This window comes from Stenella coeruleoalba (genome assembly GCF_951394435.1).
Source record: "Stenella coeruleoalba genome assembly, chromosome: 9".
Lineage (NCBI taxonomy): Eukaryota > Metazoa > Chordata > Mammalia > Artiodactyla > Delphinidae > Stenella > Stenella coeruleoalba.
Window position 1 is genome coordinate 1,798,909 of NC_137155.1, and position 21,340 is coordinate 1,820,248.

The following is a 21,340-nucleotide window of genomic DNA, read 5'->3' on the forward strand; positions in this document are numbered from 1 at the left end:
CCTTCATCACTTTAAATATGTCCTGCCAGTCCCTCCTGGCTTGCAGAGTTTCTGCTGAAAGATCAGCTGTTAACCTTATGGGAATTCCCTTGTGTGTTATTTGTTGCTTTCCCCTTGCTGCTTTTAATATTTTTTCTTTGTATTTAATGTTTGATAGTTTGATTTATATGTGTCTTGGCATGTTTCTCTTTGGATTTATCCTGTATGGGACTCTCTGGCTTTGTAGACTTGATTGACTATTTCCTTTCCCATGTTAGGGAAGTTTTCGACTATAATCTCTTCAAATACTTTCTCAGTCCCTTTCTTTTGCTCTTCTTCTGGGACCCCTATAATTCGAATGTTGCTGCATTTAATGTTGCCCCAGAAGTCTCTGAGACTGTCCTCAATTGTTTTCATTCTTTTTTCTTTATTCTGTTCTCCAGCATTTACTTCTACCATTTCCAGCGGTTACTTCCACCATTCTATCTTCCAGGTCACTTATCCATTCTTCTGCCTCAGTTATTCTGCTATTGATTCTTTCTAGAGTGTTTTAAATTTCAGTTATTGTGTTGTTCATCACTGTTTGTTTGCTCTTTAGTTCTTCTAGTTCCTTGTTAAATGTTTCTTGTATTTTCTCCATTCTGTTTCTGAGATTTTGGATCATCTTTATTATCATTACTCTGAATTCTTTTTCAGGTAGGTTGCCTATTGTGTCTTCGTTTATATGGTCTTGTTTTTACCTTGCTCCTTTATCTGTAATGTATTTTTTTATCGTTTCATTTTTTTTTTTGATGGGTGGGGCTCTATTCCTCTCTTACTGGTTGTTTGGCCTGAGGTGTCCAGCACTGGAGTTTGCAGGCAGTTGGAGAGAGCCAGGTCTTGGTGCTGAGATGAGGACCTCCAGGAGGCCTCACTCCGATTAATATTCCCTGGGGTTTGAAGTTCTCTGTTAATGTAGCGGTTTGGACTTGGAGCTCCCACCACATGAGCTCGGGCCAGACCTCTGGCCTGGGAACCAAGATGCCACAAGCTGTGTGGTGTGGGGAAAAAAAAGAAAAAAAAGAGAAAAAGAAAAAAGGAGTGGTACAATAACAAAGAATAATACACAAAATAAAATTAGAAAGATAAAAAATATATTAGGAAAAATAAAAATACAATTGAAACAACTGCAACATGGTAAAATAACACCACACCAGAGGGAAAAAAAAACCGGGGCGGGGTGGGGGGGAACAAGCCAAAAGGAGAGAGCAATAACAAAGTATAAAGAATAAAATAAAATTAGAAAAATAAAAGATTAGAAAAAATAAAAATGTAAATGAATCAACAACAATGAATCCACTAGGTAAAACAGAAGCCCAATCTAAACGATGAAAAAACATAATAAAGCCTTGGCTTTGGGGGCAGAGTTTAGGCGGGGGTGGAACTTAGGCAGGGGTTGGGGTTTTGGGTGGGGCAGGACCTAGGCGGGTGGTGGTGCGACATTTGAGCATGGGGTGAGACCTAGTCTCAGAACCCATGCAGCTGCAGCCGGAAAAGGCCCTGGGAGCGGGGCCTAAGCGGGGCATCCTTCAAGTGTGGGGCGGGGCCTCTACTTAGGACCTGTGTGGAAGGGGAGCGGCGGGACATGGAAGGAGGGCCTCTGGAGTGTGGAGTGTGCAGGTGGGGCCCTGAGTGAGGGCGTGTGGGTGGGGTTTAGGCCCAGCGTGTTGGAGGGGGTCTCAGAGGGGATCTCCGAGTGTAGAGGTGGGGCCCTGGGTGGGGGTGTAGGGGCGGGTCTTGGGCTCTGCCTGGCAGGAGGGAAGCTCCTAGGGCAGGGAGCCCAATAGGTTCCCCGGCGCCTAAGTGGACAGGGAAAGCGCTAGCCCCGTTCCCTTCTGTTCCTTCGCTCCCCTCCCCCACCGTCTCCCCCAGTCTCCCCCATCACTGCTTGACCCCTAACCGTGGGTGGGTCCCGCTGGATGTAGGAACTCATCCCCTCCCCCAGCCACCCTTCAGGGGTGCCGGTCCCAGAGGTCCGGCTTTTACTTTTGCTCCCCCTTCCCTCCCTCCCTCTCCTTCAGGACCCGCGTGGCTGGAGGGGCCCTCGGTGGGCAGAGGATCACGCCTGGGATCTCAGCAGGTTCCTGGGGGTCCACCTGGGCAGGGGAAACCTGGCCACGCTCCCTTTTGATCCTCTGCCCTCCCAATGGTCCCCCAGTTTCCCCCTTCGGGTGTGGGATCCCTTCCCCTCCCCCAGCTGCCCCTCAGGGGTGCCAGTGTTGTCCCACCTCCACTTCTCCTTCCCCTTCACTCCCCCCATGCTCCACATCCTACCCGGTCTCTTGGGGTTCCTTCCTTCCCCTTAGGTGTCCATGGTCCCCCACGGGTGCCTGGTAGGTGCCCTAGTTGTGCAGAGACGCGAATTCCACATCCTCTTCATACGCAATCTTGACTCCGCCCCCCTAGTCCTTGATTTTAACTGAAATGATTCTAGTGCCTCATCATTTAAGAGGACAACTCTCATTAGATTTTGTTGAACAGCTTTCCTCTTAAGAGTTTTCTGCCTTTGCAGTGTTTTACTAAGAGTATCTGCTATATGTTATAAAATGACTTCATATGATAAAGGATTTGCTGTTATAGGCATTAGTATAAAGCATGTTGATGTTTTCTAATGTTGAACCATACTTGCATTTCTCAGTGCATCATTACCGTCTTTATTAGACTTTGGAATTTAAGTTTTTCTGGCTTTATTTTATCCTATGACAGAATAGTTTAAATAGCTCTAGGGTTAAAGGTTACATTAAAATCAACCGTCAGTTTACCTGGCATTGGCATCTTTTGTGAATAGTGGACTTTTTATCCAGCTTTCCTATGGGAATTGATCCATTCAAATGTCTCACCCTTTCTTGGCTCCTTTTCCATTCCTTGCGGGCTGAGGCCTTGCTCGGAAGTACCCATTCCTGGTTCTGGTTCTTTTGGGCCCCGGGACCCAGTTTTGTGTTTCACATGAGTGCAGTTGTCCTGGGGCCTTAGGAGCAACTGGCCCAGGAGGTGAAGGTACATGAGCTTGAGGAGAGGAGGGTCCAGTTTGGCCCCAGCTCTCCAAGTCTTTTTCTTTTTTTGTTTTTACTAGTTCACATCTTTGGAGTGTTGCCTGCCTACATAGCAACTCCCATCTGACAATACAGCTTGTCCTGCTTGAGACATTCACAAGACCAGGGCAGGAATTATGTTTGGGGTAACAGGAAACCTGGAATAACAGTGAATTATTAGAATGTTTAAAAAATAAAGAGCTCATTTGTCCCCACCCCTATCGTACCTCTTTGTCTTCTTCTGTTATGGCTTTAGTTGTGTGGGTTGTCCTGGGAAATAATTAGGAAACTAATTAGTTATGTAATTACAAGATATGTGTGATGAGACCCACAAAATGTGTCCCATAGTTCCATTGGGGAGGAAGAAAATGTCCTCGAAGTTCTTCTGGCTGGTCTAAGAGTAAAATGGACATGAGACAGATTAACAGGAGAAAATAAACAAAATTTAATAATATGTATACATGGGAGAGACCCAGGAAAACTGAGTAACTTGCTAAAATGGTCAAAGCCTTCATCTTAAATACCGTCTTCAGCTAAAGATGAAAGAGGTTGTTGGGAGTAGTGGCTCGGAAATTCAAAGGGGGTGAAGGCAATTCACATGGAGACAGAAAAGCAAATGTTGGTAAACAAATATTTGCTGGGACAGTGGGACACAGAGTGGGCTTTGGCCTCTGGGCTGTGCCAGCTCCCCCCCACCCCCACCCCTCACCCCAATTCTTTGCAGACATCCCTCCCTGCTGATAACTCTGTTCCAAGGACAGTCCCTTTATCTCAGATCTTTAGGCAGCTAAGGGGGAGGTAAAAAGAAAGACCTTCTGGGCTTCCCTGGTGGCACAGTGGTTGAGAATCTGCCTGCCAATGCAGGGGACATGGGTTCGAGCCCTAGTCTGGGAAGATCCCACATGCCGCGGAACAACTAAGCTCGTGTGCCACAACTACTGAGCCTGTGTGCCACAACTACTGAGCCTGCGCTCTAGAGCCCACGAGCCACAACTACTGAAGCCCACGTGCCTAGAGCCTGTGCTCCACAAAAAGAGAAGCCATGACAATGAGAAGCCCGTGCACCACAAGAAAGAGTAGCCCCCGTTCGCTGCAACTAGAGAAAGCCCACGTGCAGCAAAAAAGACCAACGCAGCCAAAATTAAATTAATTAATTAATTAACTAATAAGAAAAAATGTAAGACGTTCTGTGTCTTCAAAATAATCAGCCTAAATGAATCCTCATGCCAAAGAGACATATTTGGGGGTGGTGCATGTGCAAATTGTTCTGCTCTACAGTTTCTTTGAGACATTCTGCATCTATCATGCTTTGCCTGTGTCCTTGAAACATACCACCATGATATTGTTCTAGGACGTATCAAGTTTCCCTAAATGTCTTTGGTTAGATTTCTATTTGCATAGCCGAATTAAGCTTTTGAAGGGAAATTTCTCCTTTTTTAATAATGACTGAAATTGTTTTTATATAATAATAATGTTAACTGAAATAATTAGTAATTTATTTTTGTATTATTAAAGAGATATATATCTGGAGTTGAATTTACAGATATATTTAGAAAGGATGAACAAATACTAAAAAGTTTTTATTATTTGGTATAATCTGCAACTGATTAAGTTTTTCTGTTCTTTGTTGAAACTTGTCTTAAAACTAAATTGTATTTTTGCATCATTTTATGTGCCTGAGAGAAAAGGAAAACAGCCCCTAGGTAAGCATCCCAGCACCATCTGCCTGCTTAACTGCTACTCACAGATTATTCTTCTGTTTTAGAAATTATTTAACATGGAGAATGAGGGTATATAAATATTTAAGAGTGGATTTACATATGCCATAAAACTGGAGAACAAACTGGTGATGCAGTCAATATTTGTTCTATTCTTTGATTGATTGAACAGAAAACAAAACTAAGGGAAGTGACCCACCCTTACAGGGAAGTTGTCCAAAGTTGGCAAATAGAAGTAGGGTAGATTTCTGGAATGTTCCATTTGTTCTGTAGAGCCTGGCTTCATTCCCCACCCCCTGCCGCCCTGCCTTAAAACATTTACACGTATATAATGGCAATAAAAAATAAATTAGAAAACAAGAGAACAACATGCTACTATTTCCTATCAATAAACCATCCACTGTCTTCATTTTTGTGTTCTCTTCTAGTCTCTTTCCCCATACATCCTGCAATTTAGAGTGTCATTATAATAGTTTGGATACAACTCTGCAAGCTGTGCAGGGAAAGGAGTGGAGAGGGACAGGGGAGGGAGGGAGAGACGGGACAGGTGTTGGAACACAGCGTTGTGTCGACTCCTGGCATGCTGTAGCTTCCGCACCCCCAGCCTGCAGTTGAAGAGATTAATGTGGAACCCTAAAGCCATGAGATCAGAATTGTCTCATTCCAGAAGCACAGGCAAAAAATTATTAAAAGGAATCTGATTCTCTACTTTCATTCCTAAAAGGGAATTAAGGCAATTTATAAGCTTCATCTACATCTCCTTCCGGTCTGAGTTTTCCTCCCCCTCACCTGATCAGAAACAGCAAGCCATCCCAAGGCTCAGTCCTCTCAACACACCTTCAAGTGTTTTATGTCACCCCCTCCCTGCCCCCGCTGACCTTGCAACCTGGACTTTGTCTCCCTCATTGTGCTAGTCTGGGCCCTCTGAGTCAGAGATGCCGAGACAGGATTAGACAGGCAAGAGATTTTCAAAAAGAAACATCTTTGAGGAAATGAAGAGGGAGGCCAGGGAGGTGTCTGACCTTGAGGAGAGAGGGAAGAATGGTAAGTCAGGTGATCCGTACCCTCAAGCAGAAACCTGGTCCAGGGAGACTCCTCCCAGATCAGAGGCCGGACATCAAAGCAAGGCCCTGCCGTGGAGAAGCAGATCAGGCTGATGGATGCGTGACCAGTGCCCTAGGGACCCAAAAAGAGAAACTCGTGTGCAAAAATAAATGTACTGAAAGAAATATACTAGAAGAAAGGGGAAACAAATTTGGAATAAAAGGTAATTTAGGTTCTCAAAATAAACGTTGGAAAGAATGATCTATCTATGAAATTAGATTTAAAGTAATTCAGGGAGATTAGGAAAGCTAATGAGAAAACTAAAATTTTATTTTCCAGTGTTTAAAAATTGCAGTGGAGAAGTGAAGTGAGTTAACTCAGAGGTGTGGACATGGCAAACGGTGTAAAGATGGAAAGGAAAACGTTGACAGAGAAGTCGGGAAGAGCATGAAATCTCACTTCCTAAACGAGACGTCAGAACAGTGAACAGATTGAACACAAATTAACAACAACAACAAAAATGTTCTTAGAGACTTTTGAGTCTGTTAATAGAAATGCCTCACCAAGCATCAGTGAAAAGAGTCCAGTATGTAGACACACAAAGTAGTTCATGTTTGAATTTCTGGAGTAAAGAAAGAAAGAGTCCAACAAAGAAGAGAAAGTCTTCCTGGCCTTGGATCTGTCCTGTGCAGAGGAGAGAGCAGTGGCCAGCAATCCCCCGGAGCCTGATGGTGAGAAAAGCACTTTGATGCTGTAGGGGTTAGGACAGCCAGCTCTCAGGAGAGAGGTGAACTGCAGACAGAATTGTTAAGCAAAAGGGAATCAGAACTTGGAGGTTTGGAACATTCTCAGCCTATCCACTGTTTCAGAAAATTAGAAAGCTTGTTCTGAAGAGAAAACTAGGGTTGCGGCTGAAAAACTATTTGATAAAGTGATCCTGGTGAGCTGTGGACTTAATCAGCTGTCTCAGCAGAAGCCGGGAATGGAGACGGGATTATACCAGCAGGAACATGGCCAGTTCGAACTAAAGGGACACAGAGAGCAGAATGAAGGAAGGGATTCTACACAACAAACCACCGAGCTAGTCAGCTGTGAATGTGTACTATCCTTCAAGAAAATCATTGTCTTAAATATTTCCATTTCTAAACAAGGGTAAACATAAATCAAGCAAAGTTTCCAAAGGAGAGAAAAACAAACAGTCCAAAAATAATACAGAAGTTAGTAGCTAGTAAAACATAGAAAAATAATGAGTTAGAAAATTTTAAAAAATAGAATTGATAAAACCAAAAACTATCTTCGACCAAATCAATAAAATTATGACTGTTAACAAGTCAAATAAAGAAAAAGATGAAAAGCACTGATTTTATAAAACTAGGGAAAATAAAGAGAAGATACTAGCTGTGGAGCTGAATTTAAAGGTATAGGAGAACACTTTGTGCAATTGGAACTTTTATTAATAAAAGAGGAAACTCTCAATGAAACAGACTATTTCTGGGTCTACTGAAAATGTCTCATAATTTTCTGTCCTGTGTGCCGTAGGTTTTGTCTTCCCATAGAATCGAATTAGATAAAATCATCGAACAACCTTCCTGCTAAGGGCAAGTTTCTCTTACTTGAGCAGCCTGGGTTTCATGCCCAGGAGGTCACTTCTGTTCCCAAGTCTGCGGCTCCTTCCAAAGTCACGTGTTGCAGCTCCGGGGCGGACTTGATGAAAGTATAACTGGCAGTTCTTCTTCCTGGGTCTTCTTTCCTTTTCCTTTTTCTATCCGAGAGCCAGCTGTTAAATGCCTTCCAGACCACCACTAGATCTCCTTTCCCCTCTTTCCTCCTTAGGTTGAATCCTGGCTCATGTGACATAACAGGCAATGCTTGGTTTACTTTTCCTTATTTGTTCACAATAACTTAGGGTTGATCCATGTTGTCAGCTCTGCAGCTGTGGTCTAGACACGCACTGATTTTCCAAATCCAGCTCTTGTTCAGATATCAATTTATGGGTTGAAGAAGGCTAGGAAAACTGTGGTTTCAAGACATTTTATTCTATTATGAGTATAGATTCTGTTCTAATTCATAACATTATTACTGATTGCAAAGCTTACCATTCAGAATTGATGAGACCCTCTCGGCCTTTGTACAAGCCCGATATGAGGGGGGTTCCGACCAATCCAGGAGCTGTCTCGGGGGTGACTCAGAAGCTCATCCTAGTGCCTGGATGGCCGGGATGTGCGGACAGGCCAGCTATGTCACTGTCCACACACGGAATTGCAAGGGAGACCAGATGTCCACGGCCCATGTACCTTTTGTTGCTGCTGCTGCATCGTGGTGGGCTGTTCCCTCACTTCTGATCTCACAACGTTCACTTCACATTCACTGCTGACCCTGTGTATGTTTCAGGTGACTTTTTAGATATGTCACCTGAGAAAAATGCACAACCTGAAAGTTCAAATTATGCTTTATTTGGCAGACTTTCCCAGGACTTCAAGCCTGGAAGGTAGTAGCATCTCAGATAGCGCTGAAGGATGGCTCTGGAGAGGTAAGGGGGCCGCCAAAAATAGGGATCTTTGCAACAAAGGCCAGGCGGTTGGAACATCAAAAGACGACTACGTAAAGGAAACCAGCTATCTCAGGTTAAGGAATTCAGTGTTTTTCTACGTATGGGAAGATGCAAGAGTCTGGGCTCACTGAAAGCATTCCTTTGATACACACCTTGACTACCTGGGGCCAGTATCCTGTTTTTCTCCATCCTGAATTCCCCTCAGGGCCCATAGTCTGGGGTGGCCACATTGGCTGATGGCTTGGTGGCCCCAACATTCATTGTTTACTGGAAGGGCAGGTGACATTTTTTGGTCCACAGATACATTAATGGCATTTGGAAAAAGGCTATTTCCTGGAGCTGCCATTTCTTCCATTTTTTCAGGATGCTACTTAGGCTTCTATTTTTTTTTTTTTTTTTTTTTTTTTTTTTTTTTTTGTGGTACGCGGGCCTCTCACTGCTGCGGCCTCTCCCGTTGCGGAGCACAGGCTCCGGACATGCAGGCCCAGCGGCCATGGCTTACGGGCCCAGCCGCTCCACGGCACGTGGGATCCTCCCGGACCGGGGCACGAACCCGCGCCCCCTGCATCGGCAGGCGGACTCTCAACCAGTGCGCCACCAGGGAAGTCTTAGGCTTCTATTTTGAAGGTTAAATTTGATGACGTGCTGTGGTATTGAATAAAGCTAGGTCTAACTACCAGAGTAAGGTGATGAATCATTTAAACAGTCTGGCAACAGCGCCAGTGTTTCCCCCCATAGGTGAATGTTTGTGCCTTGTGTGCGGGGATCAGAGGGAAGCACAGACTGCAGAAGGTGGAAGATGCTGGCAGGATCTGGGAGCTCAGGCATTACACTGACCCTTGAAGGAGGAGGTCCCAGGAGCTGAGACCTAGAGCCATCAAAGGGGAGGAAACCAGGAGGCAGCTGCAGGGTGGTAGCCTGGATGGAATATGGGGACACACACGGGCATCCCTGTGGACACTGCTTGTACCCTGAGAATGAACAGTGTGTCCCGGGAGCTCCAAGGCTCCCACACCGGCTTTCCACGGTGACCACTAAAACTGTATTGGGAGAAATGGTCTAAATTGGAAATAAATGAAAAACTTGATTTACATGTTTTAAAAATATTCCATTTGAATTCAAGAAGACTTAGTAGGCCGTTGGCAACAGCAAATGGGTGCCCTGTGGTCGTCATTCACACTTGCAATTTTGAAACAGGTGGGCCAGCTGGCCTGTTAGATTGTACCAGAAACGCTTGAGAGACAAATCCATGCTTTGCAAAAGGAAGTCTAATGTACAATCTCAATTCTAATCTCTTGATATTTCTAGGTTTCAGCTTTCCCATCTCTGTGTTGAGGGAGTCTGAATAAAAGATCTCCAAGGTCTAAAATCTGTGGTGCGAACATTCTCCACCTCGATGTTCCCACCCCGCATCTCCTGTAGGAACAAAGGGAGGGTAAGCAAAGCGAAGCAAGACTCCGAGTTCCTAGCAATAAGGAACCACATACATTTACGCTGTACATATGATTATCCTAATAATTGTTAGTCAGAGGTACTTGCTGTAAACTGTGAAACTGAATCCTGATATAAATTATATTTTTACATAAATGGATAGACAACACAGGCAAAATTGTGTTTAATTTGCTGAGGATAGAACCAGCAGGAAGACAAAAGAGCCTGTTCAAATACAGGGAAGCACAGAATCACCCAGGAAAGGAATGCATACAGGAGATGCTAAATTCCATAACCTGCTGTCTGACTTTTTACAGACCAATAAATCCACAGCATCTTCGAGTCACCATCCCCACTTGCCTGAACAGTGAAAACGTCGGATCAGTTTTTACAGGTTAACATCCTATCTTACAGGGCTACTTAGCATCTCCTCCTTTCTCACTTGGGAATTGTTAGTGTCAACTGAAAAAATAATGCACAACCTAAAAATTGAGAATTCTGCTTTATTTGGCCAAAAAAACTGAGGACTTAAGCCCAGACAGGCTCTCAGATAGCTCTGTGGGACTGCTGTGAAGAGGTAAGGGTGGGCCAGGATATAGAGGAGTTTTTGCAACAAAGACCAGGTAGTGGGAACATCAAAAGATTACTGTTAGTTAGTTAAAGAAAGCCAGACATCTCAAGTTAAGGAATTTAGCGCTTTTCTATGTGTGGGAAGATGCAAGAGTCTGGGCTCACTGACATCATCCCTTTGTTCTGCACCTCAGCCATCTGGGGCTGTGTTTTCTCATCCTGAGTCCCCTCAGGGTGCACCGCTGGGGTGGGCTGCAGTGGCTGACGGCTGGATTGAGGGCATCCTGCTTCCATCCTGAGTTCCCTCAGGGCTCACCGTCAGGGCCGCTGTAACGTGATGGCTGGATGGCTGCAACATCCTTTGTGTACTGATGTCACAGTGACATTTCTCATTCACACCATGATAGAGTGTGTGGAAAAACTCTCCCAGTGAGATCAACTCTAAGGTTTGGATAAAATATACATGCAGTTTTTTTTTTAAAAAAAAATGGTTTGAAGATATCAGAGTGCAAAGGACTTGGAGGTCTAGCTGTCAGAGGAAAGGCAGGCTCACTGAGCTAAGCTCCATACTTACCTCCCCAGTGTTTGCTCAGGGCATTTGCAGGATCTAGAGCAGAGACAGATGTCCTGCGGAAAGCCATAGCCCAGGTGGCAGCTTCTGGCTGAGCTGGGAGGTGGAAGGTGGTGTTTGGGCCGCCAGGGAGGCTGGGAACTGAGAGGGAGGCTGCATTTGAGAAGAGGAGGGAACCACAAAGAAGTGAGGCCAAAATTCTTCATGTAATTTTCCTGCAAGGCATTTGCAGACTGCAAAGCTGCAATGTGCCAGGTAAGAGAAGCAGAACCCGAGCAGAAGGCAGCAGCTGGGTGGCTGGAGCTTGCAGAGACCTGCCAGGACCACAGTGCTCAAGAGAGCGTGTGGAGGGGCCCCAGCAAACAGCAGGAGTTTTCAACCAAGACTTCAAGAAAGGCTGTGCCCTAGGAGTGAGGGGGGGCTGGAAAAGACCAACCCGAACAAAGCCTCAAATCCATTCGCGGCCAGATCACTGTAGCCCTCCTGTGCTCTGTCAGCCAAAAGGCTCTATCCAGGGCCTGTACGATGTCGCTTTCACAGTATCTGTTGTTTAATTCAAAATTTCCAGGCAAGCCAAGAAATACCAAATGACCCCAAACCAAGAGAAAAGCAAACTAGGAAATGAGAGGCTCACAGGTTATCAAGATATGGTGACTATTTCAGAAGGTTTTTAAAGTAACAGATTAACATGCACAAGAAGACAGAAGAAAAGTTGGAGAATTTCACTGAGAACTGGGTTATGCTGAAAAAGTTGAAACTGAAAAATGCAATAACAAATTAAGAATTCAGTAGACGGTTTGCTAAAAAGACGAGGCAGAGCAGAAGGGGGTATCACTGATCTAGAAGACGAATGCTGGGCTCATGGCTGCCTGGGTCTCCCTCGCTGCCCTGCTGTCCTGCTGTGCTGGGCTCTTCCTCAGTGCTTAGCCCCTGATGCGGGAGGAGGAGGTGCCCCCAGGCACCCACTTTGGCCTTTCTTCATTAATGCCCTGTCTTCTTGTGGCTCACCATTCCGTGTAAAAATCTAAAGCGTGTTGGCAATTTACCCTTCTGTGTAGCCGTGGCAGTTTTATTTTCATTGTGTCAATTCATTATTTAATTCTAAAACTGTAACTCAGTGGTACATGCCCTGAGTTCCAGCTCTGTGCTGCGTGCAGCGCTAGACGCTGTGATGACCCTCCCTCCTCCCTGGCGGGGAGACCCTGAGGGCCCCTGAGGGTGGCACTGTGACAGGCAGCTCTGCCGGAGACACAGGAGCACCCAGGAGGGATGCTTAATTACAGATGTCCCTGTAGGTTCAGGCTTGGTCTGGAATTTGTGAGCCTCAGCCCAAGTTATTGTCAGGTCAGTGGACACATGACATCGTGGGCTGGGTTGTGCTGGTGTCAACTGAAGAAAAGCACAACCTAAAAGTTGAGAGTTGTGTTTTATTTGGAGGACAGCACTGAGAACTTAAGCCCGGGACGCAGCCTCTCGGGTTGCTCTGAGGGACTGCTCCCAAGAGGTAAGGGGGAGCCAGGATATAGAGGGGTTTTTGCAACAAAGACCAGGTAGTGGGAACATCAAAAGATTACTGTTAATTAAAGAAAACCAGGCATCTCAAGTTAAGGAATTTAGAGATTTTCTATGCATGGGAAGGTGCAAGAGTCTGGGCTCACTGACATCATCCCTTTGTTCTGCACCTCAGCTACCTGGGGTCAGCACGCTGCTTTTCTCCATCCTGGATCCCCTCAGGGTGCACCGCTGGGGTGGGCTGCAGTGGCTGACGGCTGGATTGAGGGCATCCTGCTTCCATCCTGAGTTCCCTCAGGGCTCACCGTCAGGGCCGCTGCAACGTGATGGCTTGATGGCTGCAACATCCTTTGTGTACTGATACGGCAGCGACATTTCTTCACTCGCACTGGTAACTAGGGCAAAACTGGGGGCTTGACACAGACTCTGCATTTCGGGAGACTGGATGTGGGGCTCCTAAGGGGATGAGAGACCTCCTTGGTGTTGAGTCCCCCGCCAGCACCTCGGGTCCTGGGCTGGGCCTGATACAAGCTATTCTGACACTGCAAGTCAGTCACTGTGCAGGTGATGTGAACGACAGGTAGGGACTCCTTGCTCTGAAGTCAGAGCAGCACAGAAAAGTTCAGGGTAGCCAACGCCCATCCACTGCCTGCTTGAACAACTGTTCCTCAGGCAAAAAGGCATTCTATGCTGTGTTCGTTTTGAAATTAGCCATTTTTAGCCTGAGCGTCCTTGAGTAACAGCCAGGCCAGCAATAGAATTTAAGGTACCAATAATTAGTTATGAGCCGTGTGACTTGGACTAATGTTTATTCCTTCTAAATCTCATTTCCATTTATAAAATTCTTCTGCATGCATCATAGTTTTTAAAGTACCGTATAAATATCAGATATTATAATTAGATTAATTAAGATTAAAAACTGCTTCTCTCTATTCCCCTACTTACTAATGAAGTCATATATATAAATATTGCTTTATTTGCCACTGAATAATTATAGTGACCAGACTGCTTTTGTACATCAGGATTCTCTTCAGTAATTTATATTTTAGCTCATCAAGTTATCATGTGTTTTTTTTTCAAGTTTCTTAGTTGTTCTTGGACTTCAAGTCTATAATTTTTTTTTAAGATGTTGGGGGTAGGAGTTTTATTAATTAATGAATTTATTTTTGCTGTGTTGGGTCTTCGTTTCTGTGCGAGGTCTTTCTCTAGCTGTGGCAAGCGGGGGCCACTCTTCATCGCAGTGCAGGCCTCTCACTGTTGTGGCCTCTCTTGTTGAGGAGCACAGGCTCCAGATGCGCAGGCTCAGTAGTTGTGCTTCACAGTCCTAGTTGCTCTGTGGCATGTGGGATCCTCCCAGTCCAGGGCTCGAACCCGTGTCCCCTGCATTAGCAAGCAGATTCTCAACCACTGCGCCACCAGGGAAGCCCCCAAGTCTATAAATTTAAAGTAAGTGTTCCATGAAAATGAAAATACAACTGCCACACATCAAAACTTATGAGACCACAGCTAAAGTAGAACTGAAAGAGAAATTTATGGAACTAAATGCTTACATTAGAAAAGAGGAAAATTCTCAAATCAGTAATGTAAATCACCAACTCAAGAAACTAGAAAAAGAACATCAGGGACTTCCCTGGTGGCACAGTGGTTAAGAATCCGCCTACCAGTGCAGGGGAGAGGGGTTCAAGCCCTGGTCCGGGAAGATCCCACATGCCGCGGAGCAACTAAGCCTGTGTGCCGCAGCTACCAAGCCTGTGCTCTAGAGCACGCACGCCACAACTACTGAGACCACATGCTGCAGCTACTGAAGCCCATGCACCTAGAGCCCGTGCTCCACAACAAGAGAAACCACCGCAATGAGAAGCACGTGAACTGCAACCAAGAGTAGCCCCTGCTCGCCGCAACTAGAGAAAGCCCGCGCGCAGCAACAAAGACCAAGGCAGCCAAAATTAAATAAATAAATAAATAAATAAATTTATTAAAAAAAGAAAAAGAAAAGCAAACAAACTGAAAGTAATAGAATCAAATAGTAATGATAAAAACAAAACAAGTCAATAAAACTGCAAACAGAAAGTCAGTTGTGAAAATTAATGAAATAAAAAGCTGTTTTTTTTTAAGATCAACAAAACTGATAAACCCTTAATACAACACAGGAAAAAAAAATAGAGAAGATGCAAATTAATAATATTAAGAATAAAACAGGAGATGTCATTACAGATCCCACAAATACGAAAAGGTTAAGACCTAATTATGGGACTGAGAACCCTCCCTCCACCTTGCTGTCAGGGTTACTAAAGTTCATTTTAGAGTAGTTCCTCTTCCCCAGTGCATCATGGGTGACCATTCAAAACGAAATTAACGAGGTACACTAGGAGGCAAAAAACAAACAAACAAACAGTTTGAAGAGACCAGAACCAGAGTCAGATAGGACATGTTGGAATTATCAAACCAGAATTTTAAAATAATTATGATTGAGAATGCAAATAAACTGATTGCTGATTGGAATGTAAATTTCATAGTTACTCTGGTAAACAGTTTGGTAGTTTCTCATAAAACTGAACCTACAACTGCCGTAGGCTCCAACGATTGCACTCCTGGGCTCTCATCTCAGAAGAATGAAGATTATGTTCACACAAAACACATACATGAATTTTTATAGCAGCTTTATCCTTGATAGACAAAAAACTGGGAGAAAATCCAAAATGTTCATCAGTAGGTGCATGGATAAAGTGGGGTCCATCCATAGCATGGAAACGTCTTCTCGGTAAAAGGAATGAGCCGTTGGTGCTTCGACAACTTGGCAAGATCTCAAGGGTATTATGCTGAGTTTAAAAAGCCAACCTCAGAAGTCACTTACTGTTCCATTCCACATATATAACATTCTTTTAATGACAAAACTATAGATATGAAAAGGATAGTGATTTCCAGAGTTAAGGTTGAGCGGGTGGGGAGGGTGGTAATAGTGACTCTAAACGGAGGCATGAGGGTGATCTTGGTGGTGATGGAGCGGTTCTGGATTTTGGTCTGTTGATGGTCACACAAAACTACGCATATGATAAAATGACACAGGTGTGCACACACCCACTGTACCCACTGTACCTGTCAGCTCCTCCCACTGGTTTTGTGCTATAGTTATAAGATGTAAGATGTAACTTGGGAAAACTGAGTGAAAAGCACATGGGTTCTCCCTGTAGTACCAACTTCCTGGTTTGACTGGAATCTATAACTTCAAAATAAAAAATTTTTAAAGTAATATGGTTCATAGGAAAATAATGTGTGTGTGTACACACACATATTCAGAGGGAGTTGGGTACAAGAGTCTCATAATTTGGTTAATTTATAGGAACATTGCTTTTAAGATGGAAGATTTAGAAATTTTCAGTAATTGGAATCTGTTATAGAAATATCAATAGGTTGTAGAAATTATATTTTAGTGAAATGTTCATAATTTACCAAACACTTTTATGTAGTTTTGATTCAAAAAGAATTTACAAAGTACAGGAGCAGTAACTCTGTTGAACTATATCATAAGTAAATATTTGAAGCAGGAAGAAACAGCAACAGTGCATATAATTCTAAAAGTCATGTGAATAACCCTCTACTCAGACTAAAATCATTTTACATGAAGAAAGCTTATTTTTCTTCTTTTTTTAAATTGCAGTATAGTTGATTTACAGTGTTGTGTTAGTTTCAGGTGTACAGCACGGTGATTCAGTTATATACCTATGAAGAAAGCTTATTTTATAAATTCTTCAAGGGTCGACACTTGTACCACCTAACTCTGTGTTTCTGATACGACCACACAGAGAAAAGAGTTAAGTGACTTTTGAACAAAACGCACGAATTTGGAACACAGTTCCCTCTCCCCTCCTGTCAGTCTTGCCACGTCAGACAAAAGTGTCCCCACGTGGTGTCCAAACCTACGAGGGGTTAGGAAAGGGGTTATAACATAATCCAGATGCAACAATGGTCAAGAATTTACAAATTATGTCATAGTAAAATCTTTTACCAGGAGTAATTGCTCTTTTTTAATCACAGGCCTGGGAGACAAATACCTGACAGTCCAGATGCTTGTAGAACCTTCGACCTGAGTTTAATCCAAAGTTGAGACTCAGTGAAGACCCAGAATCAGGGTTTCTTCTCACTATTCATTAAGCAGTAATAAGGAGATGACTTTATATATAAGTATTTTGAAAGCTTATGAAACAAACACTTTCTTATATGAGACAAAGTGTACATTGTCGCTTTCTACTTCTAGGATTAGGTGTTTAAATTACCTTTTTGAACACTTGGTGTTTTTGTTGGATTTTGCTCTTCTTCGTGAATACACATTTTACTAATACACTACCAGCACTTTCTTGTGAGCCTCACTTTACCATATCTCTTCCTAGCCTGAAGCAAATGATAATAAATGCTCTAAGCATTTAAGCATTTCGTATACACGGGGGGGGGGGGGCGGTTTGGGAGGCCGGTTTCCAAATGCCCACTGACCTTGCTTGTGACGGGGACACAGGGGCGCTGCCTCACACGAGCCCTGTGTACGGATGTGGAGTGACCCCCTGGGACATATTTTTAAGTGAAAACAGCCAAGTACGTAGAGTTAGGAGTATGCTACCTTTTATGAAAGAAAGACGCATCAATAATAATTTGCTTCTTCTTTTAAAGAAAGTTATGCTAGGGGGTACAGTAGAGCTAGTGAAGCTGGTCGTCGCAGTGGCTGGGTGGGAGAGCGCAGTGAGGCAAACGAGGGTCACGCGGTACACCGCTGTTCATACGGCCACGTGGAGAGAAGGGCTGGGTGACTTCTGAACAGAGGGCACCGGCTCTGAGAACTAAGAACATCTTACTGTTAGTTAGGAATAGCACTTACGGTGGCATTTTAAACTCTTTTACGTAACTGAGAGAGAGAAAATAGGTGAGTATGCTAGTGATTTTAATAAACAAGAGTCTCAGTGGAAGACGAGGTACATAATTTAAAATCTAAGTTAAGCAAAGAGTTAACAGGATCAATTACATACATAAATATGTTCAATTTGAAGTGTTTCATTGTAAGAGAAAAGAGGTACACATATAAAATCTAAGAAGAAAGCGTTATGAATCCTAATAATGTCAACTCACAATTTAAAACCTGTGCGTGTGCGTGTGTCCCCACCTGTGCCCACTGAGAGGGGCTGGATGCAGGGACTCCCCAGTAATGATGAGCACTCGCAATAGTCAGGCCTCGGATCCTCAGTATTGCTCTCCACCAAAGGCATCTGGGCCCCTCGGAGAAAAGGCTGCTTTCAGATGTGGGCAAAGTGAGCTGAAGATGCGTTGCTGGCACAGAGGGGGCGGAGGCTGGCAGCAGCTGAGGGAGTGCATCTGAAGGACACGGGAGTGGCCTAAAGCTGGGGCCACTCAAAGCCGAATTGGGACAATTTGAATATAAAAAAGAACAAAGACTGCAGTGGTTGCACATCATTGAAAAAGAAAGATCCAAAGTCTTACAGTGATATAGAAAATAGACATAAGTTAATACTAATAAAAACTCATTAGAAGTGACTACGACAATGACATAGATTAATTCAGGCAAGAGGGATAGGAACTGTTGAATAACCTGAGGGCAGAAGTGTACTATCTATTCTAGTTTAATCCTCAGGACCCTGGCGATGTATGGCATTCCCATTCTGCAGATGAGGCCATGAAGGCTCAGAACAATGAAATCCCTTAGTCCAAGATCTCATAACTACTAAGTAGTGGTACCAGACTTTGAATCCAGATTTTTCTGAAGAGGAGACAGGTAACTCTGCGTGAATATCTGTATCTAAAGGTACAGGTTTTCGGGGCAATTATGGAGTACCCTCTATGTGCAAAGCACACTGATAGATATTAGGGCAAATTAGCAGGCGATTGGACCCTCAAATCAAACTCTGAAAAAGAGACAAAAAGAAAAAAGCACACCAAAGAGACCTGGTGTCAAATGTCAAAGTCAGGGCATCCCAGGAGCCGAGTGGGACCAGTGCTCACAGGGTGGGTCCCACCTGGAGCTGCTGCTGTGGCCCTTTGGCCTCTGACCTCACAGAGCCGAGGACACAGCCCAAGGCCGAGGAACGGGAGGTGGGCTGGGTGGGGGGTTTGGAGATCAGGGACCTCCTGTTGGCCTACAGGTGGGGAGGGTCTGGAGTTCAAGTATCCTGATTCACCAAAGCTGATGCAGGAGTGACTTTGGGACCGAAGAGGCAGTGGTTCCAGGCGTGTGAGCCTGAAGTGTCAGCAACCTGCAGAGCCCGCTGCCCTCTGGAAAACCAGGAGCAGTGCTCAACGGAGAAAACCGGGTTGATCTGTGTTTGAGCTCCTCCTCAGCTGGGTGACTGTTAATGCTTCGAGGTCTTGGGGAGACAAGCGGGGTCAGGAGAGGAACCTAGGGCGGGTCTGAGTGGAGGGGCCCGAGGAAAGCGGAGCTCCTGGCGGGAGAAGGGGCGGTGCCCGGGGGTGAGGTCTCCAGGGCCACCTTCTGGAGCCCTGATCCTTGCCGCTTGGCTGACAGAAGACAAAGCCACTGAAGCATGAGTTACTCTGCTTAGAGTTATTCTGACTAGAATTACAAAAGAGCCAGTTTTTATCCTAGAGTTCTGGCAGATTCATTCATTTTTTAAAATTCTGCAGATGAACATTTTTCATGTCTTTGATGACTTGATACAGTGTCATTGGGCGTGCTTTGGTGTGAGCACATTATCAAAGGCTGCAGAAGCAAAGGAAGGGAGGATGAGCCTGAGAGCCTGTGTTCAAGGCTGAGGTAAGGACCGATGTCTCCGTTGCAGAGAAAGGTTTGGAGGCTGAGCAGTTGTTCCCACGTGACTGAGTGGTATGGACTGTAGCACAGAAACCATTTGTTTCAACCGAAACAACTCACACTCGGAATCTCCCTGATAACCGTTGCTTCGTGTCCTGGATTTTACATGGAGTAAGATGCACACATGGCACCTTTGTTGGTGGAGAAGCTGGTAGGTATGTTGATCAAGAATCGAGGGGTCTTCAGTTCTCAAGGCAGACTGTGGACCATGTACCCCTGGTTCATGCTGAGACAGTGCCTCTCAAAGCGTGGCCCCAGGCCAGCACCAGCATCACCGGGGCACTTGTTATCCAAGCAGATTCCCTGCTCACAGCCCAAACCTGAGTCAGAAGTGCTAGGGGGTGGGACCACTAACCGGTGTTTCTAGAGCCGTCCAGGTGGTTGTTCTGTAAGCTGACCTTTGAAACCTGCTCTAAAAGGTGTGGTGGTAACACTGGATTTATGTCACTTCAAGCAATTTGCTTGTTTCCGCTCTCTCTCCTGATAAGCCTGGTTCTCTGAATGTCCCCGTTAATCAAGTTTTTCTATGATTACTTGGAATTAATTGAATCAAACGATTGCAGATCCAGCCCATGTAGAAGGCCCCCAAATTGAAAATCACAGTCGGTGAAAAACACAGGATTGTCATTCATAAAAATTTTATTTTAAAAATTTTTTTAAACTTTTAATTTTATGTTTGAGTATAGCCAGTTAACCATGTTGTGATTAAAAAAATAAAACAAATAAAAATCAATGTTGTGATAGTTTCAGGTGCACAGCAAAGTGACTCAGCCATACATATGCATGTATCCATTCTCCAAACTCCCCTCCCATCCAGGCTGCCACGTAACATTGAGCAGAGTTCCCTGTGCTGTCCAGTAGGTCCTTGTTGGTTATCCATTTTAAATATAGCAGCGTGTACATGTCCACTGATTCCAAACCCCCGGAATATCCCTTCCCCCTCTGCTAACCTAAGTTCATTCTCTAAGTCTGTGAGTCTGTTTCTGTTTTGTAAATAAGTTCATTTGTATCATTTTAAATAACATGGCTTTCATTTCAGGAAAAAACTGGGAACACTTCATAGTCCTGAAATGGTAACTTTTTCACTGTCCTTCCTGAAAGGGAGTGGATAAAACATGCAGGGTAAAGCTAACTCTCCTAATTAAGTGCAACCTGTTTCTTCTTTCCAGGCCCAAACTGCTTTGCCGAGACCGCTGTCATCCCCGCCGGGAGGGAAGTGAAGACGGACGAGTGCACCGTCTGCCACTGCACCTACGAGGAGGGCACCTGGAGGATTGAGAGGCAGGCCATGTGCACCAGGCACGAGTGCCGGCAGATGTAGGGCTGGCCGCACGGACCACAGATGTTCTCTAGGATCCTTTCCCGATCTACCTGAACGTTCTGGATGCCTCTGGGAAATATCGACCAAAAGGAGCAGACTTTTGATGAGGAATTGTGGAAAACTGTTGGTACGTTTTCTTTTCTTGGTCACAACAACTGCAGGAGAAGGAAATGGACATATTTCCAAACATCGACAAGAACTTTGGGCAAAAAAGTCCACTTCTAAATAAATGTGCTATTTTCACAGTAAGTACACTAAAGTACACTATTATATATGAAATGTATTTCTATAATCCCTCTATTAGAGAGCTTCTATAAATGTTTTCTATAGATACAGATTAAAACTGCTGTGTTGTCAACTGTCCTCACTGCGTACCTGCATTTCTTCTGCATTTCTGATTCCATCACGTGAGATTATTTGTGGTCGCTGATTCTCCTACGAATCTTGGAATAGTGCACCCATTCATGGATCATAAGATAAGGGAACTGATTTTCCCTGAGATCCTCTCCAAATTCTATTTCATTGCAGAGAGATATATAGTGTCGATCCTTAGAAGATCCAGTCGAATTCACACAAATATAATATTTCCTTCTTGTAACTTACTGCTTTTAGTATCTCCATTCTCAGTCATTTGGGAGATGCAGGTACAAAGATAACTGATACACGCTTTTTCTGTTCATTCAAAGCTCCCACGTCGTGGGCCACTGACGGATGCACGCAGATATTTCATTTTCACTTACTTG

General features: G+C 44.4%; 1 protein-coding gene across 1 annotated transcript in view; it reads left to right on the forward strand.

The window, feature by feature from the left end:
• The window catches only part of VWC2 (von Willebrand factor C domain containing 2), a 115,306-nt gene extending 94,309 nt beyond the window's left edge, over nt 1-20,997 (forward strand). Inside the window, exon 3 of the mRNA XM_079931894.1 lies at nt 20,446-20,997. Within this exon, the coding sequence (XP_079788020.1) occupies nt 20,446-20,597 (152 nt within the window). The 3' untranslated portion in view covers nt 20,598-20,997. The remainder of the gene's footprint in view (nt 1-20,445) is intronic.
• Nucleotides 20,998-21,340: the final 343 nt, after the last annotated feature.